The sequence below is a fragment of the Meles meles genome, chromosome 17, assembly GCF_922984935.1.
Source record: "Meles meles chromosome 17, mMelMel3.1 paternal haplotype, whole genome shotgun sequence".
Taxonomy (NCBI): Eukaryota; Metazoa; Chordata; class Mammalia; order Carnivora; family Mustelidae; genus Meles; species Meles meles.
The window spans coordinates 3,668,145-3,689,072 of NC_060082.1; the positions used below are offsets into that span (position 1 = coordinate 3,668,145).

General features: G+C 42.6%; 1 protein-coding gene across 1 annotated transcript in view; it reads right to left on the minus strand.

The window, feature by feature from the left end:
• SPTA1 (spectrin alpha, erythrocytic 1) overlaps positions 1-12,570 on the minus strand; it is a 72,053-nt gene extending 59,483 nt beyond the window's left edge. The window contains exons 1-11 of the mRNA XM_045982893.1: positions 12,334-12,570; positions 11,223-11,348; positions 9,423-9,563; positions 8,549-8,695; positions 6,474-6,607; positions 5,809-5,953; positions 3,392-3,546; positions 2,111-2,246; positions 1,904-2,005; positions 1,577-1,714; positions 843-953 (exon numbers count right to left, since the gene is read on the minus strand). Of these exons, the coding sequence (XP_045838849.1) occupies positions 843-953; positions 1,577-1,714; positions 1,904-2,005; positions 2,111-2,246; positions 3,392-3,546; positions 5,809-5,953; positions 6,474-6,607; positions 8,549-8,695; positions 9,423-9,563; positions 11,223-11,348; positions 12,334-12,570 (1,572 nt within the window). The remainder of the gene's footprint in view (positions 1-842; positions 954-1,576; positions 1,715-1,903; positions 2,006-2,110; positions 2,247-3,391; positions 3,547-5,808; positions 5,954-6,473; positions 6,608-8,548; positions 8,696-9,422; positions 9,564-11,222; positions 11,349-12,333) is intronic.
• Positions 12,571-20,928: the final 8,358 nt, after the last annotated feature.

Consider the following 20,928-nt stretch of genomic DNA (forward strand, 5'->3'; position numbering starts at 1 on the left):
GTTAGAAATTTTTACTCATATTCATTCATGAACTCCTCAAACTGTTGGAACTTAGGGTGGATTAAGTGATAGAGAATGGGAAGATAATCTAAAACACATGATAGCACTTTATAAACAACAACTTATTTTATATTAGTTTTTACCAATAAAAATCAACCGAGCAAGCATATGGATGGATGAGGACCATATTAATCCCCATATTGACTTGGAATTCTATTGTTATGGTTCCTGCTGTTGCCAGTGGTAGTATATTGGGTTAAAAGCCAGAACCAGCCAAGGGGACTGCCAAAGACATACAGTACATTGGACCAATAAAATCCTCCCACACTTGTCTGATCCCGGCTTATACATTGACCAGTTTCTGAGGCATCGTAGTGTAGGGTTCACAGGAAAGTTGTCACATTGGAGAAGAAACACAAAGCTGAAGATGTACAGAAACAGAATAGATTTTACTAGAGAAAACTAAATGGAGACATTACTGGAGAGGAAAAAAACCTGAAAAAGTAAATAATACACTTCAAACTTCCAAGTCATGATTCTGTGTCAGATATGGATCCAATAATATCTATTTATGCTGAAGAAAAAATAAAACAATCATCACTTCACTGGGAAAACCTAAGTGGCTAAAAAATTCCTCTTTAAAAATTTTCTAAATATGCTTTGTGGAATAAAAAATGTGATGGTAAAAATGGGTATGATTACTTTTCTGAATGTTTTCTCTTTTGAAAGGAACCCTCATGTTATGTCTGAAAATGATGAGTGGTTCTCTCTAAGGACGGGTGTTGTATGAAGTGACACAAACAAACACAGAGCCAGTGCCCACGCCAGAGCCCACGTCTCACTGTGATCTTCTTCTCCTGGGCGGTGAAGGCCTCTTCAAAATCATCATGTTTCTCAAGAAGGGCTTTCACACTGCCCAGGGAGTTCCCCAAGTCCTCATTCTCCAGGAAGGCCTGTAGAAGACAGAGGCACATCTCAGCTCTTCCTCATTGGTGAGAAACATTGCTTTTGGAGCATCTCTGAGACAAGGACTAAGGGTGGAGAGGAGACGGTGGGAGAGCAAGGTGGGATATGGTGGGATGGTGGGTAGGGACCAACCTTGAACAGCAGGAACTTCAGACTCCTCCCTAATCCTCTCACACAATTCCATCACCTTTGTTTCTGCTTCTGTCCACATAGAGTTGTCCTGGCCAATCCTGGCTCCATTCTGACTTCCCAACACTGCCTCAAGAGGACCAGTCACCTCCTCCAGGAAATCTCTGGTTGACCTTCCCTGACTCGTCACAACTTTCTATTCCTGACCCCTCAGCAATGTGATATTCATCTGGCCTTATGTTCAGTGGAGGTTAACGCTCCTCTGCTGTGTATTTAGGGACTTTTCTAGTCGTCTGTTCATGAGGGAATTGTAAGAGCCTCCAAGAAGGGGCCAATCTCATCTTCTTCTTGTAGATCACCCTCTACTTCCTAAGACAATCTCCAGCCCACAGACGTGGTTGTGAGGGTGCTGACGGTAGTCATGGGATAAATGGGGGCTGGGGGGAAATGGCTTCTGGACACTCGCTCGCCCCCCCATTACCTCTTGTCTGCTCATCCAGCTGTCCACCTGCTCGCTGTCGCGATAGAAGAGGTGCAGGTACAGGCACTGCCAGTACTGAAGCTGCCGCTGGTCCCACAGCCCCAGCAGGGCCGCCCAGCTGTTGGCAAGTGCTGTCATCTTTGGAAGGGAAGAGACAATGTGAGCACCTGCTAAGTGCGAGGCCTTTGGAAGGACGCACACATGGACAAGAAGCGGGCTTTTCTCTCACGACTTCCAGGTCTGAGTGGGTAGCATGCTTCATATTACTATGAGATTAAGTGGGGCTAAATATGTATCAAAATTCCACCCACGGTTCAACTGGGTTACCTTTTCCCGAACTTCTTCAGAGGCTTCATGACCAGCATCTAGCAGAGCCTGACCAGTCTCATCGACAGATTGGAATCGCTCTTCGTAAGAGTCAATCTCGTGCTGTGGTCACAAGACAAAATGTCTGAAAATGCAGCAAGAAACCTTCTGGCACTCCTGGTCCCTCCCTCTTCCTCCCCATGGGTGGTGGGGGCTCTTCCTGTCTACCTTGTGTTGTCGATGCCTGTCCAGCAAGGCCTCCCCACTAGCCACGTCTGTGGGCAGCTCATCAGCACTGATCAGAGCGGACTTCTCCTTCATCCAGCCGGAGAGCTCCTCATAGTCAGATAAGAACCTCTGGTACCTGCAGGAAAGGTAAGGTAAAGGACAGGAAGGAGAAACGAGGTGTAAGTGAACTTTGAGTCAAGAGTTAGGGTTGGGTTGAGCTGAGGTATGCAATCCTAATCCTACCCCTTCCTACCCCTTCTCTCCCCCTGATGGGCTTCCTGTTCCTTTAGTGGGCCATGTCGGGCAGGTTGCTGACTCCTGGGATGGGTGTGTCATTGTGTGATGAGGCATCTGCGCCTTGCTTCTCAAACATCCCAAGGTCACACCATCCCAGAGGCCCATGAAGTGAAGTAAATAGCACATGGTGTATGAATAACACCGGGCACCTGGCAGGAAAGGGGACCCGGGTTAAGGTCAGGAGCCCTCGCATGCCTTAGCTCACCCTTAACCCTATGACTAAAAACAAGACACTAAAACGTTTCCCTAGTCAAGTAATTAAATGCTCACCAGTTAAATTGGAATTGTAAAAGTAAGATAAACAAGAGCTTTCTGGTGTTTTAATGACTAACTATAAACATTAACTACTGAAATGATACCCAACATTTTGGCAAGCTAATCCACATTCAGGAAATAATTCTAGATTTATTTTTACACAGTTCAGCTTGGAAATTTCCTTCAGTTCCTGAGCTAGGGCTGGGGATTTTGATGCTTCTTCAGCTGCTTCTCCAGGTGCGTGGGCCATTTGATAGCATTCTATGGTTTCTAAGTAGAGGAAGACCAACGGGGTACAGTGCGGGGAGGAGTCGTGCTGGGTGCCATGCCCGCCAGCAGAGGGCTTCCCTTAACAAATAAAGCTTCTTTTGGGGCGCCTGGGTGGCTCAGTGGGTTGAAGCCTCTGCCTTTCGCTCGGGTCATGATCCCAGGGTCCTGGGATCGAGCCTCGCATCGGGCTCTCTGCTTGGCCGGGAGCCTGCTTCCTCCTCTCTCTCTCTCTCTCTCTCTCTGCCTGCCTCTCTCCCTGCTTGTGATCTCTGTCTGTCGAATGAATGGATAGAATCTTGAAAAGAAAAAAAAAAAAAAGCTTCTTTTGCCTCTACAACCAGTGGGCAGGAGGGCTGGGTCCCTCATGATTCGATTCTTTTCACTCTTTATTTCTGCTTTTGATGTCATATCCGAACCCTGTAGAGATAGTCAGAGCAACAGAGAGGAGGGATTTCTGACCCATAAGAAGCCTCCAGCTTCGCATATCTTTTGGTAGCCAAGGCTCGAATGGGCTCCCAGTTGGAGACTAGGTCCTCTTTCATCTGCTGGATCTGAGATGCCTCTGGAGGATGGGAAAGCATCAGCTTGTCTGCCCTGGCACATAACTCCTTCACCTTTGGGATGAAAAAGAAACCTAATGGGAAATCCAAGCACTCTGATTCATCCTGACAAAGTCTTATGGGAGGGATCTGACAAAACAATTGCTAACTATTGATAACGGTAACACACTTATTATATTAAAATAAAGATATTAAATAAAATATATAATAAATATAAAAATAACAAATAGTAAATTAAAATATTAAAATAAAATAATTTTATTTATTTTTATTGTGTTATGTTAGTCACCATGAAATATATCATTAGTTTTTGTGCAGTGTTCCAAGATTCATTGTTTATGCACCACACCCAGTGCTCCATGCAATATGTGCCCTCCTTAATACCCACCACCAGACTCACCTGATCCCCCAACCCCCTCCCCTCCAAAACCCTCAGATTGTTTCTCAGAGTCCACAGTCTCTCATGCTTCATCTCCCTCTCCAATTTCCCCTCATTCACTTTTCATTTCCTTCTCCTAATGTCCTCCATGTTATTCCTTATGCTCCACAAGTAAGTGAAACCATATGATAATTAACTTTCTCTGCTTGACTTATTTCACTCGGCATAATCTCCTCCAGTCCCGTCCATGTTGATACAAAAGTTGGGTGTTCATCCTTTCTGATGGAGGCATCATACTCCATTGTGTATATGGACCACATCTTCCTTATCCATTCATCTGTTGAAGGGCATCTTGGTTCTTTCCACTGTTTGGTGACTGTGGCCATTGCTGCTATGAACATTGGGGCCTTCTTTTCACTACATCTGTATCTTTGGAGTAAATACCCAGTAGTGCAATTGTAGGGCCATAGGGAAGCTCTATTTTTAATTATTTGAGGACTCTCCACAGTGTTTTCCAAAGATAATTTTGTATTAATATGCTAACATACTATATCAGCAATGATAACGTACTGACCACTTCTGTCTCTTATTGAGTGCTTACTGCTCAGCACTGAACATGCACTGACTTACTATCTTTTTAAAATAACACTCAGAAGCAGAAACTATTTTTATTTTCTCCTTAACATGAAAACTGAGAGGTAAGGTATTTTATTTGGTCAAGGTCATCCAGCTACTAAGTGTTAGAAGCAAGGCTGGACCTCAGAGTGTCCTTCACCACACTCTATACTGTCTCATAAATACTGTTGTGAGAATCAGAGAGACACTTTTGCCCAGGAGAATTTCTTCCAAGAATTCTAGCAATGCCAGACCATTCTGAGAATAATTCCTAAGGAGTAAGGCCACTGGGGCAAAAATGTGGGTATGGGTGACTTTCCCACGTGTTACCATTAGTGCCTACGTTGTATTTAACTGCAATCAGGTGTTGTCTAGGATTTAAAATTTCATTATCGTTATGCATCAAATCATGGGATTTTATTATTCATTATTAGGGAGGAAAGTCAAAATACAAAAATGGAGCAAGAATGAAAGAAATAGAATAATGGGATAGTTTTCGGAAACTGGCTTTAGAGACAAAGCTATGGTCGGGGGCAGCACGTGGGGACCTTCAGGGCTGACTCCACTGTACACACTCTGGAGGAGTTGGCTGAGGTTATGGGTGATGTTGTAAGGGAAAGAAGCAAGGATGGGAGTCAATCAGGAGTAGGGGCTTACTCTAAGTTCAAACCTGCCTCTGTCTCCTCCTCTAGAGATAGGGACTAGGGGCTTCCAGCTTTCAGAAGAGAACCGAAAAGTGGATCTAGTAACATGCTCTAGGTGTCTCTGAGTTTATTTGAAGGGAGAAGATAAGAAGGAAGGAAGGAAGGAAGGAAGGAAGGAAGGAAGGAAGGAAGGAAGGAAAAGGAGGAGGAGGAGGAGGAGGGGAGAAGGAAGGAAGGAAGGAGGAGGAGGGGGATGGGGAGGAGAAGGAGGAGGGTGAGAAGGTGAAGAAGAAGAAGAAATTTCTTCCCTTATCTACTGAGTGAAGGACAAAAAGAAACAGGATTCAGCTGGAACTGACAGAAATGTGGTTTGACAAAAGGAAAGATTCTCTGAGTGCAGGTCCTGAATAAGATTAGGAAACCATTCCTAGAGGTAGCTTTTTTGTTTTTAAATCATGAAGTACATTACAACACACACACACACACTTATATAAAACATGTACATATGTTTAAATAAAACTCCATGGAAAAGCTATGAACTAGAACAAGGAAGTGTATTCAGGGATAAGGAATTCCTCCTTAATCAAAATCGTGAATTTACTGTGTCTCTGGAGGCACGGTATCCACCAAATGCCTCTCCCAGGCAAGAGACCAGCCCGGCTTCCAACAGTGGCTTACCTTGTCCTCCATGACAGCGAGGTTTCTCTCAAGGCCCTTGTGACTATGAAACAGGGCCTCAGAGGTAACAAGGTCTTTGCCATAGTCCTCAGAGGTGACTTGAGGCTCCTTCTCCTTGATCCACTGGATGGCTTCAGTCACATCCCTGCCAGAGAGCCACATGAGTCCCAACAAAGACAATTGTAGGCATTCCAGGGCAAACAACGTACACGGCAAGGACCACCCTGGTTCGCTCAGCTAGCAATGACCTTGAATTCCTACTCACTAGCAAAAAGTAATGTAAGAGTTCTTGCTTATAATGGTTTCCTTTGAGATGTAGAGGCCTGAGCATTATCTGGTCCTCGGGCCTCTAGATATACTTCCCATGTCTAGGTCAGCTCTTACTGTCTTTTTTCTTCCCATTCAATCTTCCACTCCCATCCAGGTCCTGATACACATTCCTTATCTCGCAACACTTCCATCACTAATTCACCGGTGCAGGCTTTATTGCTCTGGGCTCCAGTCATCACACACACTACACTCTCCCATGCTGCCTCAGGTGCAAGCACATGATTTACTCTGGTTTGAGATTCTGGCCACTAATTGCTAACCGTAGCCAGAAGCTCGCACAAGCACAACATGGTGCTATTGCGGAGTTTCCCCTAACGTGTTGGCCAGATTCATACCTCCTGAACCTCTGGTGGTCTGCAGCACTGGACAGCGTTTCCCGCCGCTGCAGAGCCAGATTGAGGAGACGTTCCCAAGCATCGTTCACCTCATCCTGCTTTAGCTTGATCAAGGTCAGCTCCGGATGGTTCTCCTGGAAGGAAACCAGGGCTGGGGATAGGCAAAGGAGAGCCTATTCCAAAAATCACTGAACACTTCTCATTTCACACTGGTTCCTACTTTGCCAGGCATAGAGAATGACCATTAGCCAGATACTGGTCTTCACCATAGCCCTTTGCCCAACTCTACCAAAATCCAGAAGCCAACCAGCCAGATACTCTATCTTTTGCTCATGGCCCTGGGAAAGACTATTAACAGATTGCCCAGCCACGAAGTTATTTTCAGAATTCCACTTTGTTGATGCCTGCCAAGTCCTCGGAAAACCCAGGAAGAAAAAATTCCCTCTGTGAACTAGGACTTTATTTTCCAAAACTCTACTACTGTAGTTCTTAACTCCTTTGGGGTCCTGACACCTTTGAGAATCTAATGAGAGATGTTTCCCTCTTCCCAGAATTACATGCACACAGATTGAATTTTGCAGAAAATTTCATACGTTGTTGCAAACCATCTGAAGCACTAAGACGTATGAATACTAGATCAAGTTAACGGTATCAGCCTATTTGGACACTTGGCAATTTCGAGCAGTTCCTATGCATCCAAGTCTTCCTACTTCTTCTGTCCCTGTCTCTTGGAATTTCCATCCCCATTCTGAATCCTCGCCAGATGGAATTTTCTACATTCCCCTTCCTGAATGTACGGACTTTGTGTTTGTAGCTGTGTGCGGGTCCCACTCCACAAGAGCAGAGGACACGCTCTGTATGAATCAATCTGTCCTATGGTCGATTAGACAAAACGGCCATGTTATTTTGCCATAAAGGCCTCCTTGCAAGAAGGGAAGTCCATTTCCTCAGGCTTTGGGTCTGGGTTGGCCTAGGCCTGGGTTACCATAGAATGTGTCCAGAATGATATGAGCTCCTGCCCCTTAGTCTCAAGAGGCCCTTCAGCTTCTGTTCTTTCCTTTGGACCACTGACACATAAACAAAGCATGCACTCCTGGAAAGTGAGAGCCAAGACCCCAGACATGGGAGCAAGGCCATTTTAGACCCTCCACCCCAACTGTAGCCCTTAAGGTGGGATCAGGAGAATTGCCTAGCCAGGCAGCAGAATCACCAAATCGAGGAAAAGAACATGTTTGTTGTTTGAAGTTTGGGGACAGTGTGTTAGATAGCACTGAATAACTGAGAAACTTCCACAATGAGACAAAGGTGGTGGACCGAGAAAGTTTAGAGTTTGTTGGAAACGTGACCTGGAAAAAAAAAAAAGTTGAGATGCCGTTTACTTCCTCTACTCCAATACCCATTTTGCCCAAAGTCTCGGTTCTGTTACTATGGAAGGAGTGTCCCTGTATGAGAGCTGAGGCAATGAAGAAACCAAATGGACCGGCACAGAGGCCAACGGTCAGAGTTTCTAGTTTCCTTTAGCGCCTGAAATCAGACGGGCTCCCCAGTCTTCCCGCATATCCTAATATTATTTATGCTCACACCAAATTGTTTGCTCAGATGCTGAAAATCTGTTTAAACACAGTCTGAAGTGAATGAAGGTAAAACTGCCTCCCTTCTCCTTCCCCCTCTCGCAAAAACATCATGTATAATGACATCATATACATTATGAGAGCACTCTGTTATTTTATATTCTTTGCTACTTTTTTCTGGTTCTTCTTCATGAGGAAAGGGTACAGCATGAACTCGGGTGGTGGGTGTTCTGCCCAGGAGTTACCGCGCTGTGGTCTAGGACCTCCGCACACATGCGTGTGCACACACATACACTGACTCACCTGCTCACGCCTCTATTTCCATGGACGGTCAAGAGAAGGACCCGGGCAGGAGAGGAAATTGCCCCGGGCACGTTGCCACAGGGTCATGCCTCCCTGTTTTCTCACAACGTCCCACGTCCTTCTTATCCCATCTACTGATGGCTGGAAGGTTTTGGACACCAGAACCTTTCCCCTGCACTGACACTTTGCTCCCCACCTCACCTCGGCGGATTCTCTGGCGTACTGGTTTATTCCTTCCACTTTCTCCCGTCGAGCTTCCAGGTCCGCTTGGAACTCCTCAAACTTCTTATGCAGAACCTCGGTGCGCTCCCAGTCCTCACCCAGCTCCACAGACACCACTATCATCTCCTGTGGGTAAGGGCAGTCTGTTGAGTCACTAGCAAATAGTTTTTGCAGTTCAAATGCCCGAAATCATTGCACACACTCCCAGGAGAGCTCAGAAGGAGTGGCTGGTGGAGCCTGGGAGAGGCCCTTCAGGAAAGAGTCGAAGGAAGGAGTATATATCCTGAGGGAGTGTCCTGGTCCTAGGGACATTCCTCTTTGGGATAATCCTTCGGAAAGATCAGGAACATTGTTGGTCAAGGTCCCTGGAAGTGCCCTTGTGTGTTCTGGAACATGAAAAATAAATTCATCCTGATTCTACTCAATTCAACCCACGGGTATCTGCAAAATCCCTGGACTGAGCACTCACATGAGTGCATCTTCAGTCCTAACTACGGGACTATCCGTCAGGTACTCTGAAAATAGAAACCTCCCTAGTTATAGGTACTGAGAGGCAGCCCTTAGGAAAGGAGCTAAGAACACCCTCAGCTTGAACCCAGAGTGAGAGCAAAAACTTAGAAGAAGGAGCGAAGGATCGTGGGAGGGAGACAGGGACAAGCCCAGGGCCCTTTTCCCCACATACAAGGTCACTAATCTCCAGGATACCCCTAAATCTTTGCCAGAATGGCTTCTTTCAAGGAACAAAATCCAGAAACAGACACCCAGACTGCTTTCCCAGCAGCCTGCTTTAGATTGCCAGGGGGTGCCTGGGACAGGGATGGAAAGCCCTGCTGGTGTCCTGTGGGTCCCGTACCTTGTCTCCGATCCACTCCAGGATGTCAGCGCACTCCTGCAGGTACTGCTGAAACTTCAGGGCCCGCAGCAGCAGGAGGCCCCTCTCCTGAGTCAGCTCCAGCAGCCGGTCCCATAGTTTGTGCAGCTTTTCCAGTTGGTCCTTTGGGAGGAGATACAAAACTGCTCAGGCACTGTACCTGCTGAGGAGCAGCAGGACACGGAGATACGTGCAGAGAGGGCCCTGGATAAAAATTGCATTCTCTTGTGCATTAATTGCTCAACAGATATTTAAAGGAGGAAATTGATGAGCCTCGGAGTAGATGTTAAATCAAGCCACACGTGATCTGCCACATGAGAAAAAAATGTAAAAATGCTTTGAGGTTTTAGAGGATGAAGGGATCATAAATAATAAGACAGGATGGAATAAGGATTCACACAACAGTGCTCTATTTGAATTGAAGCTTGAGGAACAGATAGGATTTTGACAAGTAGGGGACAGGCAGAGGGTGTTCTAAGTACTGGCAAGTCATGGAAGAAATTTAGCATGAGCTGTTTGCCAGGAAGAGTAAGAGCTACAATGTTGCTAATTTATAATGGAAATTACGGCACCAAAGCAGTAAGAGAATTTAAGACTGTGTAATTGCAGGCTTTGATGCCAGGTTAGCTTAGAAGATCACAGATTACATAACTTATCAAATTCAAGACACTGTCTATGTCATGTCCTCAGAAATCTGGAATTTTTCAACTACTCCATTGTTTACGATAGCCGGGAGATCACATTTCTCCCGAATTCTCCAGTGCTGTGGTTTGATGGAGCTCAGTGAGTCTGATAGTTGTGAAGATGTCTCAAACATGTCTTAACTATTTTAATTAATGTAGGTGATTAGTGGCACATAAAGCTGTGAGTAATACAGAAAAAAAAATCTATTTTATATCAATACATAACTTTTGAGATCTTTATTGTTACGGACTATCCTTTTCAATAAAGTTCTCTTCTGTTAAAGTCCGTGTTCTCCGACCACATTTTGTTGACAGTGAAATGGACTAGAATGTGTATGCAAGTGTAGAAAGACCATGTCACAAAAATTCGGTGTGACAATTTCAAACAAACTTCAACAGTAAAAAAAAAAAAAAACAATCCACTCGTGCAGGAGAGATCCTGAATTGACTCTATCGACACAAATGTGTTGGAAGAGCGTGTGAATTGTCAGGAAAGAATTGATACATTAGTAATGAATTCCAAAGTGATGGTGGTCTTCAGTCCTCAGGGTTCAGGAAGGTTTTCTGAAGAGAAGGGATTTTAGAAGTTTTTCAAAATGAGCAGAAGAGTGGAGTTTGAGAACTATAGCATTAGTCACAGCATGTGGGCTGTGAAGAAAGGGAGGTATCACAGACAAGGAAGAGATATTTCAGAGAAGACTCACATGACACCATATCCCTTGTTTGGAGAGTGTGAGGGACAAGGACTCTGAGGTCAGAAGAAATCATTAGAAATGGCATTTGGGAAAACCAGTTCATCAGAGACACATGCAACTGGGTTAAAGAGGGCTTGATCTTAAGCGAAGTTGTCTTCCGGTGGCCAAGGAGGAATGCAATGCCATCCCAGGATCCGTTTTGTATCATTGCTCTCTTCTTCCTGCCCCAGGGGACATGAATACGTCCACCATCTTTCCGGCCTCACCCCAGTGGAAGATAAGAGGCAGGAACCCTGGTTCCAAACCCCCTATATCAAGCTTAAGACCTGGCATGGTAACTTAAAACTCTGCTAACATAATCAACAATTGGAAACATCTCTTACAGAGCCCTACCATACATTTACCTTGGTGTCCTCATGAGCAAAATGCCCCTCAGCAAATCGGGTTTCCCTGATTTCTTCCAGTTCAGGAATGACCCCTGATTTTGCTTGTATTTCTGCCTCGAAGGACTCATGCTTCAGATACTTGGCCTGAAGTTTAGAAATCAGAAGTTAAGGCTAATGAACCCTAGTATGCCTAGAGCATAAAGTTCCTTTTCTTACTTTGGGGCAGAACTACTTGTTTCACAACCTAGATAAAGAGATAACCCATGACCAGAGCTGGAGAAGTCACATCCTAAAAGAAAAGACCACTTCAGGCCAATCCAGGCACAAGGTTAGGGGACCCAGGAAAATGTTTTGTCCTGTTCCCATTGACTTTGGGGAGTTTCCAGTAATTACCCTGTTATTTTTAAGTCTCAATTGCCTTTGGTGAGAATGAAAAGATGTCCCATATTTGTTCCTCTTCAGAATAGAGGAAGTAAGTGCTATGGAAAGCTGAACACAATGATGAAAATGATCATTAATATAATGGCTTTTTTTTAATTGAGAGGTTTCTGCTTATCAGATGATACTCTTGTTGTTATACGTGTATCAATCCTTTTAATAGATATTACTCTGTTCTTGATCCAGGTGCTTCCTCTCCAACATCAACTACCCCTTTTAGGTAGGTAACCCTTTCTTCTGGTCATGACTCTGTCACATGCTGTGATAGAAGGAAGGAGAGGAGCCTCCTCCTGACACCTGTCACGTGGACTGAGCAAGGGCATGGATAGCCCTTGGGAGAAACCTGGGAAAAATCTCCCGGCAGAGTGGAAGCCCTGACATTTCATAACCTTGAACTATTAAAGTTGCCTGATATGTCATAACTTCTTTGAACTCTCAGTCACTGTTATGCCCATAGCATAACTTCAGGCCAACATTACTTTCATAGGGTGAGTTTCCTCTGTACATAAGACATGGGCTTAAGAAGTTAAGGACACAGGCCATTTAGTGACAGAATTATGGTCCTTAACAAGAATTCTGAACTTTCTATGACATTATGCCCTTATAGTTCAATACACACTTACATTACAAGAATGTTTCCCTCCCTAGAGATCTTAGAGTCTGCTCTGGGGAAGTCACAGGAACGGAGTACCTGTAAGTTAGTCGGGTCTTCATAGCTCTTATCCTCTGCAAACTTGAGTTTCTCCAAGATCCACTTCTCTAGGTCATCTGCATCCCGTCTGAAAACCTGGTAGTGGTAGGAATCTTCAAGCTTCTGACCCCTCTCAGCAACCAGCTCCTTGAACCTTCTGTAGCGAGTTAACACCTCCTGACGCCGTTCCTGAATATGCTCTGCTGTTTCCAGCACCTTTGGTCCACCGCTCTCCATAGCCTGAAACTTAAAAATTTTCTATCTCTTGCTGGTTCTCAAATCTCTGTGAGGTCCCTTTCTGTGTTCCAAGGTGTTTTCACAGGTTGAACTTACATTCAGATGTCTTGAAGCCTGTAAAAACCTGTTGTCACAAGACACTAGGATATTTACGTAATTTCAACCATATGCCGCTACCCTTTAGGATAGTAATTCTTTATCAGTGATTACATTTTCCCAACTTTTCACATAAATATGTGCCACCATTTATTAAGTCCTATAAATAGAATTAATTTGGATGAATGATGGAGACAAGTTTAAATTGGCAAAATCACACATCTCAGGGGGATGAAAAAGAGTTGTAATTTTATTTTCTTTACAGAGGCTAGAAAAGTGTTGACTTGTACTGATCATTCTGAATTTAATCTAATGAATAATTAAACATGGTTTGCAATAAACTTGATGAATGGCATACACAAACATTTAGAAATGTTTGTTTTTCACATAAAGTATAGTTCATATATGTTTCTCTTTTTTATTTGCTTTTTTCACAAACACTACAGATAAATAGTTCAGCAGATCCTTTAGCAATTATCATAAATTTCAAGTTCTTAACCTCTCGGTAATTGGCTTTTGCAATGTAAAATGTTATACTGTTAAACATCCAACCATTTGAGACAATAGCCGGCAAATTCTCCGTAGGGTTTACCTTCTTTCATCGGGATATGGGCGCAGTTTTCCCCAGCTTACCTCAGCCAGAACCCTGAACACCAATTTCAAATGTTTAATCTTCTTCTTCCCAAAATAAAATTGCTACTTTGTGGATGTCCTTTAGTAGTTTGGCTACAGAATCAAAAGATCCTATGGAGACCCCAATCTTTCTTGTGTATTATTTTGCTCCAAGTTACCTACTTGTTTTCTCTATGACCCCATGTAAACAGGTCTTTGCTAGATTGTGATACTCTGTAGATACGAGCTCAAGATCATTGTTTAAAGTGAGATATTCACAGAAAGAGTTAAAATGAAGTTTCTCTACTTCTTAAAAGCCAGGAAACAATTCTTACAGATTTCTATCAAACACAGTATAGAAAGTTCAAAAGAGACAACTTTCCTGATTATATTGGTGACAAATTGTACTACAAAGAATTCTGTACTCACGGTTTCCTTTGGAAAGTGTTTCACTTTTCAAGAAGGTCAAGAACCTGGAAAGATAAAAGGTATCCAAAAGAGAGAGAAAGATGGACAATTCTCAAAAAATTGTCTAGTCTTCTTCAGATAAAGAAGAAAGAAACGTTACATATGTGGCAGAGTAAAAGAAAAAAAAAAAAAAGCAACCTTGGGCCCCGAGTCCCGCCAGCTAAAGTCCACGTTATCTTCAGGAGACAGGTTCAGCTGAGGGAGCTGCTAACTCCCACCGATGCTGGGTGACTCAGCGGTTCCGAGAGACTGTGGCTCCAGAAGTTTCTCAGTAGGACTTTGTAAGACATAAATGTTTTATGAACATGAAAGTCAGGTTTCTAAGTGAAAAATTAGAAAGAAAAAATAGTTAATTGGTGTAAAATAAAAGGGCTGTGTTAAAATTTTGTTGTATTTCTTTGATGAGTCTTAGATTCCACGTAAGTCAGGATGGAATTCTGGACCATCCAATCTTTGGACTCCAGAATGACAGGAACTCAGGACATAGATAGTTTTTTTTTTTATTTTGTTTTGTTTTTTGTTTTTTTGTGGGTTGTTTTTTTCCCCCCAACATATCTCTAGGAAATACAACTCAACAACTTCATGAAAACCCAGGTGCAGATTTCTAACAGTCTTGAAATTAACAAGATAGTCTAATTCTCTCTGTAGAGTCTTTGTCAAAATAGGAAGAAAATTTTATTCCTAACTTCATAGATTGGGTTTTTAAAAATCTGATTTAGCTGTACTTTCAGTCATTTAAATGGAAGGGTTGAAGGAAGTGAAATATATGTGTGTTTACTTTTATTTTATGGAACAAAAATTAGGATACCTCATTGAACAAACTAATGAAATAAAAAAAATTTTAAATAGGTTGGAGTTCTAAAATGTGGGATAAAAGTCAACCTGTATTTTTGGCGGAGAGAAAGAGAAACAGAAATTCTTTTCCAAAGGCATACTTCTTTTTGGCAACTTTATAAAAATGAAGCAAACAGAAAGAAAATGGTAGAATGGCTTCAGACCCTTCTGCGAAGCAGGGAACTCCCTGAGCTAAATGTGCTGCCCACACTTCATTCTAGTGTGATTCCAACCGAAATATCCTAATAGCTTCATGTTCTACTGCAGTAGAGCCAGGTTCTGCACTTCTGGTTTCCCCTCTTTCCTCTCCTTCACCTGAGAGAGCTTAAAATTATCTTCTTGAAAGTCTAGTACTGTTCTACTTTTCCATATCATTTCATTATATTCAAATATATAACAGTATTAAAGGAAGAAATACAACTCAGGCAATGAATTACATCACACGCACCAAGGAATCTCTCATGGAGTTGGGTGGGGAGAAAACACTCTAAAATCTTTATCTAGGAGAGGGGCACCTGGGTGGCCCAGTTGGTTAAGCATCTGCCTTTAGCTCTGGTCATGATCCCAGAGTCCTGGGGTCAAGCTCTCTTTTCAGCAGGGAGCCTGCTTCTCCCTCTGCCCCTTTCCCTGCTTGTTCTCTCTCTGTCTCTCTCTCTCTCTCTCAAATAAATAAATAAAGACCTTAAAAAAATCTTTAAGAGATAAGAACCACCATCAGTTATCTTAATGTACATATAACTTATATGTTGACATGATTAATTCACATTACTTTCTGATCTTTAGACAATTCTGTGAAGCAGGTATTACCATCCCTATTTTTGAGAACAGAAGTAGTGTCTGAGAGGTGTCCTATCTGATGGCTTTTCGTTGTTCGTATGCAGAGTCAAGTCCCCATGAGTGTCACCATCCTGCACCCTGCTCTTCTCTGTTGTAGCTAAGCTGCTCTTCATCCATCAACATTTCTGGTTGTCCTGTTCCAGAAACTTCTCACCAATGGTGCCAACACTGTGATAAGCTTATGACCAAAGAAATAACAGAGCAGGATTGGTCACTATGAAATAATAAAATAAAAGGGGGTAGGAGCAATAGTCTTGGGACGCCTGTGTGGCTCAGTGGGTGAAGTGTCTGCCTTGGGCTCAGGTCATGATCTCAGGGTCCTGGGATGGAGTCCCGCATCGGGCTCCCTGCTCAGTGGGGAGTCTGCTTCTTTTTCTCTCTCTCAAGTAAATAAATAAAAAAAAATCTTTAAAAAATATGATTATTTAAAAAAAAAAGAACAATAGTCTTTAGAGCAGGGAGCAACGTGGAAGTGCGCAAGACTCAGGGACAGGGTTTCATGCGTCATAACCCGGTGTTCTTTGGGTTTTCAGACTTTGCAGCCAGGAAAGGCTCATGAGACAAGCTTCTCTTACTGCTCTGGCCCCTGCCTGCGAGGCTCAGCCCTGCCCCATCTTCTCAGTCTATCTAGACTGACCGAGTCGCTGTAGTCCCCTTAGCACCACCATTGTTGGGGCGAGGATCAGGGTGACTTGAGGATTAATGGAGGGACAGGATGAGAACATCTTAAATCCTGGTGGTTTAACACTTGGACCCCTGACTGTCTTGCTAGTTTTACAGTTTTCCGAGAATGCTCATTGGCTCTGAGGACATTGAGACTGATTAGAACACAGTGGAAGGTTAGAGCCCCGTACTGTCTTTCAGGTGGCATGTCGCTCTTAGGTGAATGAGTGTTAGTGGCTGCTGTGAGTAAGGAGGCTGGAGTGCATCCCAGACAGCTTCATGAGAGAGGAGTCTTACCTTCCATTTTGCAAGGGCAGGAGTAATTTGCAGGGTTCTTGTATGGCTCAAGGTTATCGGCACTAGGCAGATCTGTGCTTCCCATACCCATTTAATCAGCTCTGTCCAGCTTGCCTGTGGCCTCCCCTCAGTTATCAGATCTTTTCCTGGGCCCAGAAGCTCCAAGAGACGCTCTCTACCTCAAATTCTGGAGTACCCCCAACTTGCAGCACTAACATTCATATCACACTGACTGGGGATATTCTGGAGTCCCACTTTCTTGGCTCATATGCCAACAAGGGAAACGATGTTAATTTTAACATAAAACCATTTCTTTCCCATGGGATAAAGGTCATAATTATTTTATTATTTTAAAATTTTAAACTTTTGCTTCTCCAGAATTAGTTCTTGTTTTAAAATGTCTCCACTTTTTGCCTCTTAAGTGGGTTAGAATATTACGTAATATAATTCAAAAACATGAAGTGATCTTTTTACAGTTAAATATATTGATGTTAATTCTTAACACTTCAGGTCCTTTAAAGTTATTTGTGCCTTAACTCTATTCAGAATATATATTATTCAAGTTTGCAATCCTATCATTAAAAAATATAACTCTTTTGCTCCCTACTATAATCTTCTCTCTGTCTCTTAATTTTTTTAAGTTTTTTAATTTTTTTTAACTTTTTTAATTTAGTATCAATGCACTGAATAAGAAAAAGCAAAACCCATGATATTTACTTTATACAATGAACCAAGTGACTGAGGCAGAAGGAGAGGCGGGGATAATGGTAAGTACACTGGACTTGAAACTGAACCATCAATTTAAAGGCTTGATTCCTGCATTTAACAACCACATGAACATTAGAAATTGCTTTTAATTTTGTTAAGTATATAATGGGAGTAATAATGACCAATCTACCTATTTCATAGAATTGTTAATATGGCTCACTTTATATTTTAGTTACAAGCCATACATTTTATTCTGAGTCATTAATTTTGAAAATCAGAATGAAAAGGTCTAGGATCTGCTTTGGAATAAAAGCTCATAAAGCTAAGGTTGTATTTTTTAAAGAATGATTTGCAACGCATCATTTAAAAATCTCACATAAAATTGCTTGATGTTCCCATCCACTAATAATTTTCTTTGAGTACAGCAGTGCTGAAGGAAACTATATAAGCCTAAGTCCTCATAAACCTTATAAAAATAGCAAGTTTGGTGCCATGGCCCCACTCAGGGAAAAAAGAGTTCAACTAAAAAATATTATTTCTCATTAAAATAAAGGAAAGGAGGAGCCAAGGGCCAGGACTGAACATATTATCTCCTTCATAGCCATGATTAAACTATGAAGTTTAGTTCTTATATTTAAGGGACTAGAGTCCCACAATGTCAATGAAAGTTCTATTTAACACCTATGCCAGTCATAGAAATTTATGTGGATTATCTGTGACATGGCTTCATTCCACTGTTACAACTGGCTCTGGGTGCCACTGCGAACAGACCAGGTATTGTGCCTTTCCCATTATCTCCCTCCCCTGTCCTTCTCTGGTGATGTGGGAAAAGTCTGAGTTTTTCTACAACTTAATTTTTTATCACTCGTAATTTGTCAAGAAACGTAGACTACCTCTACTCTAAAACTTTATTCTTTCAGCAAACTATTATTGAGCATTTCTAGGGACAAAGGATTCTCAGACATTGGGAACATAGAGGTGAGCAAAGCAAGATGCCTATTCTCGAGGAGTTTACAAAATAGAGGGCCCACTTTTCGCATTACATATATGATAAGAATATGTTAATGGTCCCTGTGCTTACAGTTGGCTGCATACAAAATGTAATATATGTATAGGCATCCACACATACATATGTACACATGTACGCCTATATACACATATGTGTCCATATATATACAACAAGCAATCCGACATCAGTAACATTTGATTTTCTCATGAAAACCATGGTTTCTAACAAAAAGGTGGAGGAATGGTTTGTTATTGCAAATATAAGTCACTTGAACCAGGACTTTTATAAATCAGCCACTAAAAAACGAGACATTTTCAAGTCTACATCGAAAGCTCCGTTATATCATCTTCTCTGCTTTCCGGAAACTATAAAAGGTCACACTGTACTTTGATGAATTAGTGTTGTAGGATTCGGAGGAATTTCAGTGAAGAGAATTTCAGCACTATTTCTGAGGTGACTTTGGAGAAAATTAGTACTGCTTTACGGTCTTTCAAAAACTGTCCAGAGATGAGACTTCTCATTGCAAATGTCATGTGGGTGTACACAAGAGGAAGTGACCTGGGGCATTAGGAGAAGGGTGAGGGGAGAAGAAGCATGAGAATGTGGCCTCTGAAAAACAAGCCGAGGGTTTTGGAGGGGAGGGTGGTGAGGGGTTGGGTGAGCCTGGTGGTGGGTATTAAGGAGGGCACGTATTGCATGGAGCACTGGGTGTGGTGCATAAACAATGAATCTTAAAACACTGAAAAAATAAAAATAAAAATAAATTTAAAGAGAGAGAGAGAGAGAGAGAGAGAGAGAACGGTAAGGATAGCCAGAGTCTTCAAAACAAAATGAAATAATTTTCTGGTCATCTTATTGTATCTTACTATCAAAAGGAAAACACCCTTTAAGACCTGTGATAAATGTCTACTTCAGCGTACAAGAACTAATCCTTATATAGCAGGCAGTTTGGCTCCTGGGTGGCTCAGTCTGTTAAGCATTGGACTTTGGCTAAGGTCATGATCTTAGGATCCTGGGATCAAGTCCCACATGGGGTTTCCTGCTCAGCAGGGAACCTGCTTCTCCCTCTCCCTCTGCCCCATCCCCACTCAAGCTCTCTCTCTCTCTCTTTTAAATAAATAAACAAACAAATAAAATCTTTTAAAAGTAGATAATAGACATATGATAAATCTTTTCTAAAATAAAGAATGAATGAATGAGCAAAAATAACTTTAAATGTCAAAAGTTTAATTGCAAACAATTTTTTAAAAGATTTTATTTACTTATTCGACAGACAGAGATCACAAGTAGGCAGAGGCAGGCAGAGAGAGAGGAGGAAGCAGGCTCCCTGCTGAGCAGAGAGCCCGATGTAGGGCTCGATCCCAGGACTCGGGATCATGACCTGAGCCGAAGACAGAGGCTTTAACCCACTGAGCCACCCAGGCGCCCCTTTAATTGCAAACAATTTTTTAAAGCTCATTTAACTCAAACTACTTTCTGAATGTGTCATCTCTTGGTTTTACTTGGAATCAATACTTCCACTACATAGGAAGAAGCTTTTAGTCCTCTCAGCAAAAATTCTATCTCGCCATTATCGAGGATGAAAGAGTAAGGTATTCCTTAAAAGTGGTCTACTGCCTGTCCTTAGTTTGTGTCAAGAAATCTCCTAAATTAAATCGGGGTGGAGATCTATGGGTAAATAATCAGTGCAAACAAACAGTAAAGGTTCTTCATGTCTCAGAAGAAATATAATTTCTCTTTGAAGTTTTTCTTGACTCACCAAGAATAGATACTAAGTCTACTATGATTTCATGAGTTTTGTTATTACTTTTTGTATTGTACTTTCATAGGTTTCTCTCCAGTTCTCCAGTGGAAACTCTTTTCCAGAACCTATCAGTGCCTGATACATAGAAATTATTGGGCCACAATGTGGCAGGTTGCCTCATAATTGTGGAAGAAAAATCCACAGGTCCACAGAAGCAGCAGCCACATAATGGAACTGTGAAGCCGTGGATGTTGCCCAGGATGGGGGATGTGGCCTTCATGCCCAGTGTGGCCTATTCTGAGATTCCAAGTATTTGGGGATAAAAACACATTTTCAGGATAAATTCTACAGCATCCTTTTGTTGGTTTACAAGCTCTTCTTGAAGGTTTCCAGGTGTAATCTGAAACCAGTCTCTATATTTGGAGGGCAGTGAGAGACCCAAAAAAGGGCAGGCCACTCCAGATTGGTAGATGGCAGGTTTAATAAGCAAAGGGAACTTGCATACAAGGTTGTCTTGGGTGATCACAGGATGCCTGGGTCCTCATACCCAATCACCAGAGTCTTTTTTTTTTATATTTTATTTATTTACTGGACAGTCAGAGATCACAAGTAGGCAGAGAGGCAGGCAGAGAGAATGAGGGGAAGTAGGCTCCCCACTGAGCAGAGAGCCTAACGTGGGGCTTGATCCCAAGACCCTGGGATCATGACCTGAGCCGAAGGCAGAGGCTTAAACCCACTGAGCCACCCAGGCACCCCCCCCGATCACCAGAGTCTTAAAAGTTTATATAAGGGCATTAATGGGGTTCAGTCGTGTATACTATCCAGATTCTGTGAGCACCTCATCAACACGGGACTTGGAGCAGTCCCTGAAAGGGGGAAGTCAAGCAGGACCCACGTTCCAAGGACAAGGGCAGGGGTGTAGACCTCCCATCACCCGGATCCAGCTCATGAGTCAACTGATGTCAACTCTGCAGACTGTGAGTTTCTGCACATCAGAGAATGGGCCTTGTATCACTATCATTCCAACACTTAACACTTTCCTCTCTATATAGTGATACATTTTTAAAGTTTCTTGAAGAAATAGCTGAGC